Raw genomic sequence first — 19,267 nt, forward strand, 5'->3', positions numbered from 1 at the left:
AAGGGCCGGCAGGAGCTTCAAGGGGTTAAAAATGATGTACTAGCAGACAATCGATTATTTTCGGATTGTAAGCTCTAACGAGCCAGGCCCTCTGATTCCTCCTGTATTGAATTGTATTGTAACTATACTGTCTGCCCTCATGTTGTAAAGGACTGAGCAAACTGTTGGCGCTATATAAATCCTGTATAATAATAATAATAATTATCATGATGTAGCACATTCTAGTTTTCGCCCAGGGATATGCTTTAAATTTGCAGAGCCGTTAACACCACCCAAAACCTGAATGTAGTTAACCCAATTTTTCTGATTTCCTTCATTAGGGAAACAGCATTCTGGGAAAAGAGCCAATACTACAGACGGCCCTCGGGGGGTGTAAAAAGAAAGATGGCGCTTGTGTTCCCATTGTGGATGGACGAGAAGTTGGAAAAGAACCGGTGAGAATTTACTATCTTGTTTGTATAAGGAAGAATGATGAATATAAATCCCTTCAGCATCAGTGGGGTTAAAGGGACAGGTGTCCGTACCCAGGGCTTATTCTGATCCTGCCACAAGTGTACGCCTTACAATTCTCCTCCTTGTAAAGTGACTGGCAGCGATCGCACACACACAATTTCCCCTCCTGCGTCCCAGATCCTCTACCCCGGACACCTGCCTGCTTTTCACTGTTTGTTTTCACACGGCGAGGTGCTCGTGCCAGCTGAGCTCATATATGTCAATATTAGTACCCAGTGCCTGGCGGGAGATGTCACACTTCCACCACTTAACCCCTCCGGCTCCTGACTCCTTCTCAAGTCCCAGACCTTCAATGATGGGGATATACAGCTCAGATTAGACCTATTGCTAACTATTATCATTGACTTAGTGGGGCTTATGCATTTTTTTAAAAATTCTGACTTTTATTGTGCTCTTGTCTGCGTTGGGATTATAAACTGCTAAATATTTATACACATCTCTTGTAGCATTTGAAGGGCCCGTAACTTACAATTAAAATTGATTGGGGAGCTGGTCACACATCCTTGGCCCTTTTAGCGTTTTAGGGGTCCTTAATAAGCAAGTAAAGTAAATTGGTGAACTGGTTGCACATCTTTGGCCCTTTTAGCACATGGAGGGCCTTTAATGTGCAAGTGAAGTCTACTGGTGCACTGGTTGCACATCATTGGCCCTTTTAGCACTTCAAGGGCCCGTTATATGCAAGTAAGTCCATTGGTGAACTGGTTGCACATATTGGGCCCTTTTAGCACTTGAAGGGCTCTTTAAAGTACAAGTAAAGTTAATTGGTAAAGTGGTTGCACATTTTTGGCTCTTTTAGTGCTTGAAGGACCCTTATGCCCCGTATACACGATCGGGATTTTCCGACAACAAATGTTGGATGTGAGTTTGTTGGCTGAAAGTCCGACCATGTGAATGCTCCATCGAACATTTGTTGTTGGACTTTCCGCCAACAAATGTTGGCTAGCAGGTTCTCAAATTTTCCGCCAACAAAACGTTGTTGTCGGAATTGCCGATCGTGTGTACATAAGTCCAACGCACAAAAGTTTGCGCATGCTCGGAATCAAGCAGAAGGAGCTGCACTGGCTATTGAACTTCCTTTTTCTGGGCTCGTTGTACGTCTTGTACGTCACTGCGTTACTACGTTCGTAATTGTTGGCCAACATTTGTGTAACCGTATGTATGCAAGACAAGTTGGGGCCAACATCCTTCGAACAAACATCCACGGTTTTGTTGTTGGAAAGTCCGATTGTGTGTACGGGGCATAAAAATGCAAGTAAATTCCATTGGTGAACTAATCGCACATCTTTGGCCCTTTTAGCACTTCAAGGACCCTTTAGGGCTAGTTTACACGTTGCTTCAAAACAAGGCTTCAGACATGCTTTTTTAAAGCTCTCTCCAGTCAAAGTCCCTGTCCCTAAATAAAATGGTTAGATTACAGTCCTATTTACACCTTGCTTTTGCTTGTAGCTTCAATGAGGCTTCAGTGGGGCTTTGGTGGAGCTTCGATGAGCTTTTGGTGGGCTTTTGATGAGCCTTTGGTGGAGCTTCGATGGGGCTTCGATGAGGCTTCAAGCAAGCTTTGCCATAGACTTCTACAAAGGCTTTGAAGGCACTTTGAAGCACAACTAAAGCGACATGAGGTATAATGTTTGAAGCAAAGCAAAAGCAAGGTGTGAACAGGACTGTAAGCTAACCATTTTATTTAGTGACAGGAGCTTTGACCAGCATTCAGAGAGCTTTAACAAACCTGTCCAAAGCCTTGCTTTGAAGCAAGTGTTAAATTAGCCGTTAATGTGAGTTGAAGCTGAAGCAAGTGTAAATAAGCCCTTATATTCAAGTAAAGTCTACTGGCAAACTGGTTGCACATTTTTAGCTTGTGAAGGGTCCTTAAAGTGCAAGTTAAGTCTACTGGTGCACTTGTTGCACATCTTTGACCCTTTTAGCACCTGAAGGCTCCTTAACATGCAGTAAAAATCCAATGGTAAACTGGCAATTCAGTCCAGGAAAGACTGCACTGGTGAATAAGCTCCTTTCGCCTTAATCTGATTTAGAGATCATTTTGTGCAGCCAGCTCCAGATGGCTTCTGGACAAAATTTCAACCGTCCCTTGACACTTCTCTGGCTTTGACCAGGAGAAACAATGAGTCTGACTCTGGGCTCAGATTCTGAAGATAGGGGTATCAATAGGTTCTTATTTACGGGGCAGCCAGAGTCTCAAGATGCAAGCAAGAGCTGTTAAGGTATTGAAAATATTAAAGAGACTTGACCAAGTTGTCAGGGGCTGATGGGTCTACCTGCTAGTTCGTTGTTGGCTGCCAAAGTTCTTGCAATTTTGATTTTAAAACTTGCCACAAAAAGCTTCTTGTGAATTTAGGGTTAACAGGATATCGCTTGCCCCACCATCTAATCCTGTAATTGGCAAGTAACTGTTATTTCAGTGGAAAACAAGTTGTCGTATGTCAGTTAACGAAGCAAAAAAAAAAAAAAAGCACCAAAACATCGCTTGTAGTGCTCAGCCAAAACAGTTTCAATAAAAGGTAGCCATTTACGGCTTCAAGGAAAGAAAAAATTAGGTTGGGGCGTGCTTCTGAAAAGTGTCAAGAGTGATGTTTACCTCCTGACCTCAGATGAAGCGGATGCACCACGGGGTAATCCTGGTAAATGAACTGGAGTAAACAGAGAATGAGAAGAGCGGGAAGGGTAGGAGAGTCCTTTCCAGGACTTAGAACGTTGGTTTTACTGTAAGCGGAGATGTGGCCTGACCCCCGCAAGGGAGAACGGTCTGCTACCTGCGCTAATTATCTGTCAATCCGTTTCCTTTGCGAAGGGCGTAGAACTGTGCGGCCCTCTGATCATACCCCTTTAATGCTTTTCTTCTGAAAAGGTACAAGAGGTTATTCCAGAAATGATTACACATCCTGACCCTGCCACACCAAACACTGCGTCCTGTACCGCTGCCAAGACAAACGCCAATTAACTCTGCCCCGAACGGGAATTAATTTCTTGTATTTACACGTGAAATAGGAAGTATGGAATGCAGATATTTTAATAGCTGGTTATATTTAGGCTGGTGACCTGTGTAAAATTTGCACCGTATCACCCCTGAGTGTGTATTTTGGGACAGTTCCATCCAGCATCTGCCTCTTGAGGTCTGCACAGGACTGACGGCAACTCTGAACCGGTATGGATGAGGTATGTGGCCATCTTGGTTCATTAGGAGCTTGCGCCAACACCGAGGCACAAGCGGCTTCTGTGAGGTCATCGGCCCTGAAGGAGATCATCATTTTCACATCTACCAGTTGCGAATATCTTTTCTATTCATTATTCAGCAGATCTGTGGAGGGCAAAACCAATGATGTCAAGATGGACATTGCAGTCCTGGGTCTTCTGAACGTTATTTTAGCACCAGGACAGTGGAGCTGGCTCAGCTTCATCAAAAGCATTCTACCGCATCCAATTAATATTTTTGTAGCGCTTTTCTCCCTAGGGACTCAAAGCACTCTTTCTGGTGCTGGGGCAGATGATGAGGCATGAATCACGCGCTTAGTAGAATATCATACTAGGACTAATTTTTCGACGGGCCAATTGAACCTACCGGCAAGTCTTTGGAATGTGGGAGGAAAGAGGAATAACTGGAGGAAATCTATGGAAGCACAGGGGGAACATGCAAACTCTATTACGATAGTGTCCTGACCAGGACTCTAAGCGGTAGGGTAGAAGTGCTAAGCCACCGTGCCCCTATATACAATCCAGATAGATGGATAGCTTAAAGCTACAGTGAACTATTTTTATAAAATCAAAGACATGAAATATTGGATCCTTTGTCTGCTGTGGGGCTTAGCAACCGTAGACAGACCTAGAGAGCTATGATATGTATATCATACATGTATATAGAGTGCAGTAGCTCAACCGGGTACTGCGAAAGCGGTTAGAATCCTTAACGTTTGCTGCGAGGTTAAAGCAGTTCTGCCCAGAACAATGGCCTATGCCTGGCAGGACTAGGGGTCCTTCGTTCACATTCTAGGCCAGAACACTAAGGGAGATTTACTAAAACTAGAGATTGTAAAATCTGGTGCAGCTGTGCATAGAAACCAGCTTCCAGATTTTATTGAACAAGCTGAAGATGGAAGCTGATTGGCTACCATGCACAGCTGCACCAGAGTCTGAGTGCTCTAGTAAATCCCCCCCCCACTATGCGTACAGATTTTGCACGGGTTTCCTCCCACATGCCAAAAGACTCGCTGGTATGTTAAAGTGGTTGTAAACTCTGTTACACCACTTGTACCTACAGGTAAGGTACCTGTAGGTACTCATGGAGGTGCCTCGGGCGACTTGTATACCCGCTGCCATGGCGAGAGGAGGAAAGAACAAGGAGGACACAGCACCTCAGAACAGCCAACATGGCATGGCTGCAGCTCTTCTTCAGAGGATCACAAGGGGCACAGACAAGCCTAAGGATCCAGGAGCCAAGAGCAAACTGACTCGCCTTACAGGTAAAGACAACCCTGGGGATATATACTGTACTACACCAAGAAGCTGTCTAAACTGCAGGGGCAAGATCTGCAAAAGATCCGCGAACACACCACAGCTGCAGAATATCACATTAGCGATTTAGAGGATAAGTTGCCACCCTTGATCCATGAATCCCGCTCTACTGCCCTCTTGGCGCATGCTAACAAGGATAAGACTGATGATATTGAAAATAGACTAAGACGCAACAATGTGCGCATTGTGGAATTACTGGAGAAAGTAGAGGGTTGAAAATTGGCTTCTGGACATTTTTGGTAAAGATACCTTCACGCCTTTATGCATGGTTGAAAGAGCTCACCAGTCCCTGAAGAGAATGAGGTGCCAGTGGACCATGTTGACCAGCCAGAAGTGAGCTTGTGCTTGGCTGTTGTGCATCACCACACCGCTGTGCCCTGCACCAATATCCTTCCCCTGGGGTCGAACTTACCTAGCTAAACTAATAAATAGCAGCTGATTCTCTTAGAACTAGGCAGACTGAGGGGAGATTTACTAAAACTGGAGCACTCAGAATCTGGTGCAGCTGTGCATGGTAGCCAATCAGCTTCTAACTTCAGCTTGTTCAACTAAGCTTTGACAATAAAACCTGGAAGATGATTGCACTCTCCAGTTTTAGTAAATCTCCCCCACTGTGTACAATGGCACCTCCATATTTCACATCGCAGATTCTTCATCTCCCTCCTGCTCTAGAAGACATCTGCACAGCAGACCCACTCAGGGAGTCGCTATGGTGCATTTTGGTCATATGTTTCAAATAAATTGCACTTTGTGAATGTGGTGCGCTCAGCAGTCATTAAAGACCAACTCCAGGTAAAACTTTTGGGGTTGATTTGCTAAAACTGGAGAGTGCAAAATCTGGTGCAGGTCTGCATAGAAACCAATCAACTTGCAGGTTTTATTGTCAAAGCTTAACTGAACAAGCTGAAGTTAGAAGCTGATTGGCTGCCATGCACAGCTGCACCAGATTTTGCACTCTCCGGTTTTAGTAAATCAACCCCCTTTTTGGGGAGATTTCCCCTCACTTCCTGTTAGAAGAAAAAGTACAAAGAAATATCTAGACTGCAAAAAGACACATAGGGAAGGGTTGGAACCTCCGTCAGGTTTCTTATCATTAGAAAAGTTATTAAGCACTGGCTGCCAGAGACTGTCTTTTTTGTCAATGTTTTTGAAAATATGTTTATCACCTGTTTGAGTCTTTATCTTGTCATTACAACACAATATTCCAAGCCCTTTAACCTCCAACTCCCTAGATAGCCATTCTCAACAAGGGTTCCTCTAGAAGTTGCTTGGGGTTTCTTGAGATGTGGCTAAATGACTTTTCTTTTGGTGGTGCCTAAAAAGTTAGGTGGCAGGACACCATTGATCTTTTTAGTGAGCGGTAAGAGTAGCAACAACATATGAAGTCCATTCTTCCCACTGACTTGGGGTGGACACTGGTGTTCATTCTTCTCACTGACTTGGGGTGGACACTGGGGTCCATTCTTCCCACTGACTTGGGGTGGACACTGGGGTCCATTCTTCTCACTGACTTGGGGTGGACACTGAGGTCCATTCTTCTCACTGACTTGGGGTGGACACTGAGGTCCATTCTTCCCACTGACTTGGAGTGGACACTGAGGTCCATTCTTCCCACTGACTTGGGGTGGACACTCGGGTCCAGTCTCCTCACTGACTTGGGGTGGACACTGGGTTTCATTCTTCTCACTGACTTGGGGTGGACACTGAGGTCCATTCTTCCCACTGACTTGGGGTGGACACTGAGGTCCATTCTTCCCACTGACTTGGGGTGGACACTGAGGTCCATTCTTCCCACTGACTTGGGGTGGACACTGAGGTCCATTCTTCCCACTGACTTGGGGTGGACACTCAGGTCCAGTCTCCTCACTGACTTGGGGTGGACACTGGGTTTTATTCTTCTCACTGACTTGGGGTGGACACTGGGGTCCATTCTTCCCACTGACTTGGGGTGGACACTGGGGTCCAGTCTCCTCACTGACTTGGGGTGGACACTGGGTTTTATTCTTCTCACTGACTTGGGGTGGACACTGGGGTCCATTCTTCTCACTGACTTGGGGTGGACACTGAGGTCCAGTCTTCCCACTGACTTGGGGTGGACACTGGGGTCCAGTCTCCTCACTGACTTGGGGTGGACACTGGCTTTCATTCTCACGGACTTGGGGTGGACACTGGGGTACATTCTTCTCACTGTCTTGGGGTGGACACTGGGGTCCATTCTTCTCACTGACTGAATTGGTTTTAGAATGGGTTCCCCAAGACCTGGGAATGATTTAAATTGTTCCTCAGGAGTAAAAAGATTGAGAAAGGCTGTCCTACATTATTACGCGGTGGGTTTTCTGGTGCCGATTATAACCACACTCCCAAGTTCTTGTCCTTACGTAATCTCTCAACAGTGTCACCGAAAACGAAAACAAGTCTACTTTTTCTAAATCTATCCTAAACTAAAAACATTTTGGGCTGGAGTTTGGTTTAGTTTACATACAGACTTCCAATCTTCATCTCACTTCACCGACAGCTCAGTTGTCTTGGTACCATTGTGGAGCCGTTGGTTTCTAGTGAACCAATTGGCTGACTAGCACCGTGGGCGTCCGTCAACACGAATGAGCAGCTTTTCTGATACAAAGATTTACATTTAGTGAATAACCAGGGAATGTGAAGCTATTACATCAATAATTTCTACCAATGGTAAGCCTTTAATTGCCAACAGGACGTTTGATATACAAGAAACCCCTTCTAACAAGGAGAGCGGTATACCTTAAAAAAAAAAAAAAAATACCGCGTGTTTCGGACTCCTCAGCCTAAACACAAACTACAGCAAGTCCATATATATCTTTTTTCTGAATTCGGTATATATATATAAAAACTCTGTAGACATTTTTCACTTTATCGTACCCCCCCCCCCCCTTCTCCTGACCGGCTAATACTGTCAATCCTGCATATATAATGCTACGTACAGGGTGAACGGGAGATCGGGGGTGTTATTAAAACATTATACAAAAACACAACATAAAGATTTGTTTTCTTAACAAAAAAAAAAGTTATTTCAATGATATACATACTTTTTAAAAGGTTAGAATTTGCATTTTTGTACAAATTAAATTTTTTTTTCTTTTCCTAGGTTTGCATACCCAGCAAGTCAGCACCTAGACGAAGGCGGGTAAAATGCACGGAAGGTGGGAAGGGGCTACATCTGATATCGAAAGCATTAGGTATGGTGCTAAAGGAGACCTCCAGACAGAGCTCAAAATTCAAAAATAAATATTTGATGTGGATTACTCCCTTTTGGATTTCAGATGCACCCAGGAAAGAAAAAAACGTTACTGCTAACACCATAGCTTTGAAACTGTTCCTAGATCTCGGGGGGGCTAAAAAGGAATGAGCTATGGTGTCGGAGCTCCCCCCTCCCCCAATTTTTTACCCTCTAAGTAATAGCTGTAGAGTAACTACATTATATTCTATTAAAACTTTTGAATTTTGTAAAAAGGAAGAATTTTTTTTTTTTTTAACCATGTATTTTGGTTCTGATCGGAGCTCTCCTTCAACTTATTTTTTCTGCAATGTGGTTACCAACAAATAATTCCCACCCTTGGGGGTGTTTAGAGGTTACTAAGATCCTCGGGGTGTTTTGTCAGCCCCCATTCCACCTCAGATTGAAAAAAAAAAAAAAGGAGCCACAGGGCTTTGACCGCAGAACGTGAGAAATGTTTAAACAATTAATGACTCACAAGGCAGGAGATACCGAACAGGTGCAAATTTCACAGCTTCCATCACCATAAATCTCTCAGCAATAACTCTTTTTTTTTTTTTCTTTCCCTCACCACCCTCCCTTTCTTCGCTCCGTCCCGCGTGTCTGTGAATCAACTTTACGTATTAGGTGCAAACGCTTCAGTCCAGTCATCAAACAAAAAAAAAAAAAAAAAAAAAGTGACACCTTCCCACTTTTCACTCCCACTCATCTATCAACAAGGACTTTCGAAAAAGCCAGTTTTCCATCCCGCCATCTGGGAAAAATGTTTTCAAAAAAAAAAAAAGGAAAAAAAAAAACTCTAGTTGATAATCCTATCTGCTCCAGACTCTACAGCAAGCAGCAATTAACGGTCCTCTCTCTGTCTTCTACAGCACTCTGGTCCTCCTCCGAGGGCCCCTGGTTGTCTCCTCTCCTAGGCTTTCTTACATTTTCCTTTCTTTTCTCGCTGTTGGAACTTCCTCAGCCGCCGGGCCCACGTGTCCCTCCACTGTATGACCAGGCTGGTTTTGTCGGCCACCACCCCGTTCTGGTCGGGCGAGTCCTCGTCGTTGCCTAGGAGGAGGTATTTTTTCATCGGTTTGAGTTTTGGGCACTTGCAAGCGATGTCCTTGGAACGAATCCACAGGTTCTGGTCCCCACGGCGGATGCGGCTGCTTCCTTGTTTGTACACAGAGATCACGTTGACCGTGAATTTCCACCAGTCTCCTGCTTTGTCGGCCTTAAGGATATGAATCTGGACCGCTGAAATAAAAGCACAAACAGTTACATTATAAGGTAGGGTATATAATCAAAACATAGCATAGCACCCCAATGTAAGGAACATTCTTCTCACTGATCACCAATGTAAGGAACATTCTTCTCACTGATCACCAATGTAAGGAACATTCTTCTCACTGACCACCAATGTAAGGAACATTCTTCTCACTGACCACCAATGTAAGGAACATTCTTCTCACTGATCACCAATGTAAGGAACATTCTTCTCACTGATCACCAATGTAAGGAACAGTCTTCCCACTGATCACCAATGTAAGGAACATTCTTCTCACTGATCACCAATGTAAGGAACATTCTTCTCACTGATCACCAATGTAAGGAACATTCTTCTCACTGATCACCAATGTAAGGAACATTCTTCTCACTGATCACCAATGTAAGGAACATTCTTCTCACTGACCACCAATGTAAGGAACATTCTTCTCACTGACCACCAATGTAAGGAACATTCTTCTCACTGACCACCAATGTAAGGAACATTCTTCTCACTGATCACCAATGTAAGGAACATTCTTCTCACTGACCACCAATGTAAGGAACATTCTTCTCACTGACCACCAATGTAAGGAACATTCTTCTCACTGACCACCAATGTAAGGAACATTCTTCTCACTGACCACCAATGTAAGGAACATTCTTCTCACTGACCACCAATGTAAGGAACATTCTTCTCACTGACCACCAATGTAAGGAACATTCTTCTCACTGATCACCAATGTAAGGAACATTCTTCTCACTGATCACCAATGTAAGGAACATTCTTCTCACTGATCACCAATGTAAGGAACATTCTTCTCACTGATCACCAATGTAAGGAGCGTTCTCCCCACTGACCTCTAATGTAAGGTTCATAAAGACATGGATGAGCAAGTTTGGGGTGGATGAACTTGACTGGCCTCTACAGAGTTCTGACCTCAACCCCATAGAACACCTTTGAAATGAATTAGAGTGGAGACTGCGAACCAGGGCTTCTCATCCATCAGTGCCTGGCCTCACAAATGCTCTTCTGGAAGAATGGTCAAACATTCCCATAGACACCCTCCTAAACCTTGTGGACGGCCTTCCCAGAAGAGTTGAAGCTGTTATAGCTGCAAAGGGTGGGCCAACTCAATATTGAACCTTATGGACTAAGACTGGGAAGCTATTATAGTTCATGTGCGTGTAAAGGCAGGCGTCCCAATACTTTTGGTAATATTGTGTACTTTTTGCTCCTAGATAGTACAAGGGACATTTGGTGGCTTTGCACACTTGTTCTCACCAGCAGTTGTCACACTGGGTGGTCAGGATTTGTGTATTTCCAGTTTGTCATTGTCAGTGTCCCAGCACCATAAAACAATTACAGACAATTAGCAGCCAGCAGACAAACACACGGACCTAATTCGCGCTCTCATTGAGGGCCACATGCCGGCTTGTTCCCCAGAGCGAGCTCCACGGCTTGCTAATCGGGACATTTTACGCCACGTTAGCACACGCGTTGGCTTCTGCAGACAGTACTGATGGCATTTGTGAGAATGCCTCATCTGGTAGAGACCAAACGATCTGCAAAGGCCACAGAACTCCATTTAAAGAAAATCTTTCTATTAAAAACTTATGGGGTTCCTCCTAGCAGGTGTGAATTATTGAAGTCCTCTGCTGTTCTTTGTATAACAGCTGAAGACCCCCCGGTGTTTTCTGAAATGTCCCATCCTCCAGACCCCCTAAGGGAGACCTCCCAGCAAAGAATGGACTTTGCACCATTGTTATCGTCGCAACTCCACAACACAGAAAAGCAAAATAAAAAAAATGTTAATATGCACCTTTTTTTAAATATTTGGTCCCGCCTCCATTCTCACCTACATGGACTTTACCTGGCAGCCCTCTAGGGATACCAATGTGACATAGCTCATTATGTCCATAAAGACATGGATGAGCGAGATTGGGATGGAGGAACTTGACTGTCCTGACCTCAACCCTATAGAACATCTTAGAGCGGAGACTGTGATCCAGGCCTTCACGTCCAACATCAGTGCCTGACCTCACAAATGTTCTTCTAGAAGAATGGTCAAACATTCCCATAGACACCCTCCTAAACCTTGCGGACGGCCTTCCTAGAAGAGTTAAAGCTGTTATAGCTGCAAAGGGTGGGCCAACCCAATATTGAACCCTACGGACTAAGACTGGGATGTCATTAAAGTTCATGTAAAGGCAGGCGTCCCAATACTTTTGACAAATATAGTGTATGTTTGCTGGACAGCAAGTGGTAATGAAAGCTGCAGATTTAGTGAGATAACATCACAGAAGTCGCACAAAAGTAGTGCAGGATTTTTTTTTCTTTTTGTTGAGTCGCAGCAATTAGGACTCGGCACCCGGTGTGGACAGAGTCTTAAAAGTCTAGAAGATGAACTTTTGAAAAGTTAACGCTTGTGTGCGATTTTTATTGATTGGATTTTTAATGCCCCCTGCAGTGCGGATATACTATGGGAAAGGTACAGGAAGAGGGTCCAATCTACAAATATTACCCAGGAAAATCGCAGCTGCAGACCCCAGACGCCCGTCCCAAAGCTGCATCAGGTTTTAGTTAAAGAAGGGCTTGTGAGCATGTCGCCTGCAGCCAGCGCTCTGCCATACGACAACCTTCCCACTTCCCGGTGTGGTGGGGGAGGGGGAAGACACCTTTGGAAAAATCAACATTCTCAATCCTAAAGTCTTCCAGAATGTCTTATTTCACCTTCCAGCTGTGAAAACATGAGCGCAGGCTCTGGATGTGTCACCGGTGGGGATGGGAGGAGGAGGAGGCGGAGGGGGTGGGGTGGGGGGGGGACTCTGAGTATACCTGACCTGCCACACAGCCTGTGCTCAGCACTCTGCCAGAGGAACCCCTTCACTATACATGACCACAAAGAGGACCTGTCATGGTGGGTGGAAATCGGCACAGCCGCTGATTCCCTGAAGCATTGTTGGTTCCCGAGCTCGGGCCCCCCTCCCCCCACACACTGGAATTTTGCTGCCCCTGTAAGTGGCACCAGTTCAGGGAGATCGGCAAGATGGCAGCCTCCTGGGGTGGACACGAGCCTCCAAAAAGTACCTTCAGAAGTCGAGGGATATCTCATCTTAAGAACCAAAATATAATATATTGCAGCTTACCAGTCCATAAAGGTGATGATGGCTGCATTTGTTTTCTTTTTTTTTTTTTTTTAAGCCAAGAACATTTGATCCTGCCAGAAATGCAGTGTCCTTGTCACTTCCTGCAAACTGATCTGAAATCGAGGGTGGCAGAGTGCTTTAATGGTTAGAACGCCTGCCTTGCAGCGCTGGGGTCCTCGGTTCTAATCCCAACCAGTGTCTCACATGGGGGTATGTGTGTAAGAGAGGGACAATAATGTACAATATGTAAAGCAAATAAATTGTTGGCACTATATAAATAAATAAATGGAAAGAATTTTCTCTTCCTTCCAAACTATCTTTTGTAAACTACAAATCCCCCCCCCCTATGTAATAGAGAGGAGGACATGTTTGTAACCCAAATCAGCAGAGCAGCCTAGGGTGATGATAAGAATGCTTGGTCACCCAAAACAGGCCCTATAAGCCCCAGCCTCCAAAGGAGTGGCATCATCATGCTGTGCCCACCAATCGCATCATCTTGAGCAAGTGACGGCTATTCCCTCTGCAAGTCCTGTCACCTCCACAGAGTCTATACCGTCTCTGTGCTGTCACCTGCACAAATTCTATGCTGTCTCTGAGCTGTCGCCTCCGGAGATTCTATGCTGTCTCTGAGCTGTCGCCTCCGGAGATTCTATGCTGTCTCTGAGCTGTCGCCTCCGGAGATTCTATGCTGTCTCTGAGCTGTCACCTCCGCCAACTCTATGCCATCTCTGTGCTGTTGCCTCCGCCGACTCTATGCCATCTCTGTGCTGTCGCCTCTGCCGATTCTATGCCATCTCTGTGCTGTCGCCTCTGCCGATTCTATCCCGCCTCCTCCACTGATTCTATGCCTTCTCAGGGCTGTCACCTCTGTCGAATCTTTGCCGCCTCCACCGACTCTATGCCGCCTCAGGGCTGTCGTCTCCACCGATTCTTTGCCATCTCTGTGCTGTCGCCTTACCTGACTCTTTGCCATCTCTGGACTGTCGCCTCCACCGATTTTATGCCATCTCTGTGCTGTCGCCTCCCCTGACTCTTTGTCATCTCTGTGCTGTCCACCGATTCTATGCTGTCTCTGAGCTGTTGCCTCCACCGATTCTATGCTGTCTCTGAGCTGTCGCCTCCACTGATTCTTTGCTGTCTCTGGGCTGTCGCCTCCACCGATTCTATGCTGTCTCTTCTGTGCTGTCCCCCCCTTCATGGCCCTTATAGTGTCCCGTCCGTGGTCCCTGTGCTCCCCCTCCACGGCCACTGTATTGTCCCCTTCATGGTCCCTATGCTGTCCGTATCTCACATCTCTGCTGTCACTTTGAGACACTGCTTGTATCTATTGTGGCACCCCCCCTCCCCCGGCTCGCTGGGAAAGTTGGCAGCTCCCATTTCCCCTCCATACAAAGCCGTGCCCTTCCAAGCCACAGAGATCAGACACCGGCGGATTAACCAGGAACGCAGCCCTCACGCTGAGGTGAAATAGCTGCAGTTTGTAAGTGAGCGAACGTATTAAAAAGGAGCAGCAGGCGTCCCTCAGATGCCCATTTGATGATTGTCAAGCACCCCCGCCGGGCGGCAGAATGCGATATGTCAGGGGTTTACCTCCCCCCTTATTCTTCTCCCCCCCCCCCTTTCTGCCGCCGCGCAGGACGCAGGCGGTTTTTCTTCTCAGGACGTGGTGGCGGCAGGCCAAGGCCTGGTACAGAGAAGCTGGGTCTTCTCATCTGCACCCGAGGAGGGAGGCAAAGGGCAAGGGACGCAGCGGGAGAAACCAAACACTCGTCTCCGGTGCCCACTGCGCTTTCCAAAAACACCCTGGTGGAGGGGGGGGGGCAGCGGCGGATTACAATTCACTGTGCAGAGGGCAAACGAGCCGATTCACGCTCATCCGGCCGCACGCAAAAAAAAAAAAAAAAACCCCAAAAGATTTTTAGACGAGTCTCATAGCTCGACTTATCACATCCAAAATCATTTAAGAGAAGAAAAAAAAAAAAAGATGTCGCCACAGCAAAGCCAAACCGCGTTCGGAGAATTCTAGAGACATGCTAAGTAGGGCACTCATTGAATGTGGCCAAGGTTTTGTTTTCACCCATAATACCCCTTTCTTCTACATTGGCCATCAGAATAACCCCCTTTAACACCAATTAGCATGCAAATTCCGCCGCGGTCTTGTTTTTTGAAAACTAGTTTAAAACCTCAATGTGCTGTTCTATAAACCAATACTAATTATTCATCGGGAAAGGTTTTACTTTTTTTTTTTTGTTTTGTTTTGAGTATAGCGACCCGCTGAACCAAAAAAAAAAAAAAAAAAAAGAGAAAAAGTGACAATATGTGAAAGAGCCGTTGCCGAAATCCACAATTGTGTGCGGTTCCCACTCCCCTACAGACACCGTCTGGCATTTCTATCACTTCGTTGTGTTAAAGAGGACCTGTCATCAGATATGGTTTTCATGTTAGGTGTAGTAGGACTTCCAGGTATTGCCTTTGTCAGGTTTTCTCTCCAGAAGGACCGTACAATCATTGTTCAGGCACCATCCAAGGGTCTCCATCCACTTCCTGGGCTGGGATGACGTAATCAGTAAATCCTGGTGCCTGTGCAGTTCCTCACTTTGCTACACCCATCTTGGGGCCCCTTCACATGGACGGCTTCTGTCCCGATCAGTAGGGGGATCTGTGAGCTGACCCTGCCTAGCTCTATGGGCGTCCAGGAGTAACGGACCGCGCGTTTTACACACGGCTGCTTCCGATCTGGTCCACCCAAATGGAAGAAGATGCAGTCCTCCTACATTTTGTTTTGGCCTTACCGGACCCAGGGGTAGGCCGGTGTAAACTCCATTTACACCCAACATCTCCATAGGAATGAGACAAAATAAACCCTACCGCTCCAGGTGGATCCACCAAGATAAGTCCTTCGCCTCCAGAGAAGAGAGAGAGCCCCAGGTGCTGGCTAATGCATGTGTAGATAGAGATGGGCGGAAAAACTCTGGACAGCCGCACTCCGATAGAAATTTCGAATGCCTTTTATTGTAGATCAGGACCATAAAGTACAAACCACAGCTGAGTGGTACAGAACAACAGCTGACGCGTTTCACACTTATACTAAGTGCTTACTCATTGCTGACCAAGAAGATGCAGTCCTCCTACATTTTGTTTTGGCCTTACCGGACCCAGGGGTAGGCCGGTGTAAACCCATTTAAACCCATTTAAACCCAACATCTCCATAGGAATGCAGGGACCTTCCGATCAGGTCCACCTGAAAAACTAACAGCCTGTATGAAAGGGCGCTAACCTTGTGACGTGCTACAAAGTTACAATGTTGCAGTCTGATCACTGGAGGAGAAGAGACTGAGGAAATGCTTCCTCCCACCTGCAGCAGACAGATGACATCATCTCAGCCTAATCATAAAAGGTGGAAGAAAGGAGCGCCCGAGATCGAATAAGTTCTGCCCAACTTAAAAAGAAGGTGGCAGTGAGCCCTTTCTGAGGGCTTGGGTTGCTACTCTTGGCACAGCCTTGAGGTCGTTTCCACATGTACTTGTAAAAGTAGGTAGAAAGGAGCGCCCCATATCCAATGATTTCTGTCCAACTTAAAAAGAAGGTGGCGTGAGTCCTTTTTGGGGGCTTGGGTTGCTACCTCTGGGTACTGCCTTGAGGTTGTTTCCCCATGTACGTGTAAAAGTAGGTAGAAAGGAGCACCTGATATCCAGTGAATACAAGTTGAAAGGTAAGTTTGCAATCGAGAGTAGCAACAAGTAATCAAGCCAACGTGTTTCGGGGCACAGGACTCCCCTTTCTCCTCAGGGCTGTTGCCCCATACTAATATTAAATGGGGAAGGATCCCAAACAGGTGTGTCTGTAATACCAAGATCAGAAAGATCGATATCGGCTGTGTTTAATGTAAAACTCCTCGGGGGATGTACAAACTCACCTTCCAACTTGCATTCACTGGATATCGGGCGCTCCTTTCTACCTACGTTTACAAGTATAGGCGGAAACTACCTCAAGGCAGTACCCAGAGGTGGCAACCCAAGCACCCAAAAAGAGCTCACCGCTGCCTTCTTTTTAAGTTGGGCAAAACTCATTGGAAGGGAATCCTTCCAACCCACCCCCCATCATCACCTATCTATTGACTAATGACTGATTGAGTCAGTCCAGTGCGCTCGTCATCCCTAATAGTTCTCTGGTCTCAGGGAACCCCTTCTAAAAATTAGAAATCTACAACTCATGATACATTAGTGTGATGGTCAGTGGGAAGAATGGTCCTTACACTTGTGCTCATTGGGAAGAATTACCTCCTTACAGATAGCTAAAAAGATCAATGGTGTGAGTGGGAACTTATCTGAGAGGCAGAAATTGCCCAATGCTGAAGGAACCCCTAGCAACCTCTGGAGGAACCCTGGTTGAGAATCACTGCCCTAGGCAGTCACAGGCAGCAGCTGAAAGTTGGCTTTTCTATGATAAAAGGTGGAGCTTTTCTAAATAAAAAATATGATCTTATGACATGTCCTGAATTTGTTCATGCAAAGTTACTGAAAGGTCCACTTTAACGTGCTATCATGCATGTTTGCATAGTAATCTCTCATAATGAGAACAAGGCACAGTCTGTATCAAAATTGAGGAAAACAAACTCAATAAGATTGTTGGACAGGAGCTGTGCCCCAGAAAATATCGCTCCCACCTTTTGAAACGTTCCCACATTAATCCATCAACGGTATTAAGATCTCTCTTTTACTTGTTTATGAATCTGGTCTTGGAGACCCATGGCCATGGTAGAGGTCCTGGCAACTCACCGTAATCTTTCTTGCAGTACTTTTTCATGTTAATCTTCAGCTTTCCTTTTGACGCCTTGCAGTACGTCTCACAATCTAGTAAAGAACAAAAAAACGTTTATAGTTCGATAGCAAACATCCAAATCTCCAAAAATACTGAAAGGCAACACTAGCTAGTCAAATAAAGAGCTGAAGTAGCAGAATATTCATCTTGTTATCGATTATTCGTTTACTTTCTACTATTTACCAATTGGTCAATTGAGCATTTAGCACCCCTTGTTATACTGTAATATAAATCAGAGGTGCAAATGTCGGAGCCCAGGGGCCAGCAGTTTGCTATGGGACATGTCACTTGGACCCTTCTCTGCTCAGGCAATAAAATATTTCTGAACAACAAATGTAAAGTTAGCACAACTTTTATTCCTCCCTCCTTATCCAGTCCAGGTTCAATTTGGTTAGGTGCTATAAAGCAAAACAAATGATTTTTGTGAAAAAAACTTGCCAACTATGTAAGCTATAAAGATTTATGTCCATTGTGGTTATTACCATGCAGTTGTATGAGGGTTCTTCAAAACCTTTCCGCGCTTTTTTTTTTTTTTTTAAGTTATTTAAATAAGTGTGGAAACTTTTTGAAGACCTCTCGTATATCAAGAACAAACACTAACCTCGTACAATACTGGATTTAGCTCCATTTTGTATGCAGGTTAGTGATTTCCCCAAGAAAGGGATATCTTCCATGTAGGTCAGCTTATCTCAACCTTACTTCAGAGGAACTCTTGAAAGTCTCAGAGAACTTCTGCTAAAACCAGTTGGGAAAATGGCCCTTACATCAGTGGCCAGTAGGAGGAGCTGATGGCCAGAAGAAAGTAGTGGTCAGAAGGTCACTGGCCTTGTTATGTGGCTTTGGCTTCAGAGCTTTGAAGGCACCATTACATTGGAAGTATTTCAGCCACAACTCTTGAAACCCATAGCAACCTCTGTAGGAACCTTTGGGTTCCACGGAAACCTGGTTGAGGATGGATGCTGTAATTGATAAAAGGCAGAGTTTTGGATGCTTATAGAAGAAAACTTGTGGGAGAATATGCCTAGTCCTGTAGCACCTATCGGTACGACCACCTTCGCTGGTGGAGCCTTGTCTTTCATCCCTTAATCATCTCACAAGCTGCTCTGGCGCGCCAAACTCAAATAAAACAGGAAGACACATTTGAAGTGAATAACTCTACAAGGAACTTGGGTTCCATCTACCTAATCCCAAAACCATCTGAAAATAACCTGTACAGCTAGTGGTATTTAGTGACTTTGAACTGGATTTATTCTATAATGTTTTGTAGCCTATCCAAACCACTTCTTCATTTGTAATGAGTATGAGGTAGATACCCCAGCATATCCTCACCTTAATCCAATCGCCATAGTAGTGCACCTGTACTACCTGTGTGGAAAGAAATCTGGGGTGTTTTCCTGATTTGCATGAGAACTAAAGAAGTGGCTTGGACGAACTACAAAATCTCTTCAACATTACAGATGAAGTCCAGTTGAATGTAACCAACATATTACTAGATATGTAAATCATTATTCTTTCCAGAACCCCTTTTCCTTCCTTTTTTGGGGGGGCTAGCCATCAAAGAAGGCAGTGTGTGTGGAAGAACATCTCCTGGGGCCCTGTTGGAGGGGCCCTGTTTGTTGACGCCATTTTAAGCGTCCCAACTGGAAATTTTAAGGTAATTGTGATCGGCATGGAAAAAAATGTAGGGATTATTGTGGATATGTGTATATTAATTGTTTATACTTTTTAATATGTTGTAGAGTTACTAATGATATCTCCACC

The 19,267-nt window shown here is 45.2% G+C and overlaps 1 protein-coding gene across 1 annotated transcript in view; it reads right to left on the bottom strand.

Moving 5' to 3' along the window:
• Window positions 1-7,997: 7,997 nt before the first annotated feature.
• NTN1 (netrin 1) overlaps window positions 7,998-19,267 on the bottom strand; it is a 131,266-nt gene continuing 119,996 nt past the window's right edge. The window contains 2 exon segments of the mRNA XM_073606992.1: window positions 7,998-9,526; window positions 17,464-17,538. Coding sequence (XP_073463093.1) covers window positions 9,198-9,526; window positions 17,464-17,538 — 404 coding nt within the window. The 3' untranslated portion in view covers window positions 7,998-9,197.

This window comes from Aquarana catesbeiana, linkage group LG12 (genome assembly GCF_042186555.1).
Source record: "Aquarana catesbeiana isolate 2022-GZ linkage group LG12, ASM4218655v1, whole genome shotgun sequence".
In the NCBI taxonomy this organism is placed as follows: Eukaryota; Metazoa; Chordata; class Amphibia; order Anura; family Ranidae; genus Aquarana; species Aquarana catesbeiana.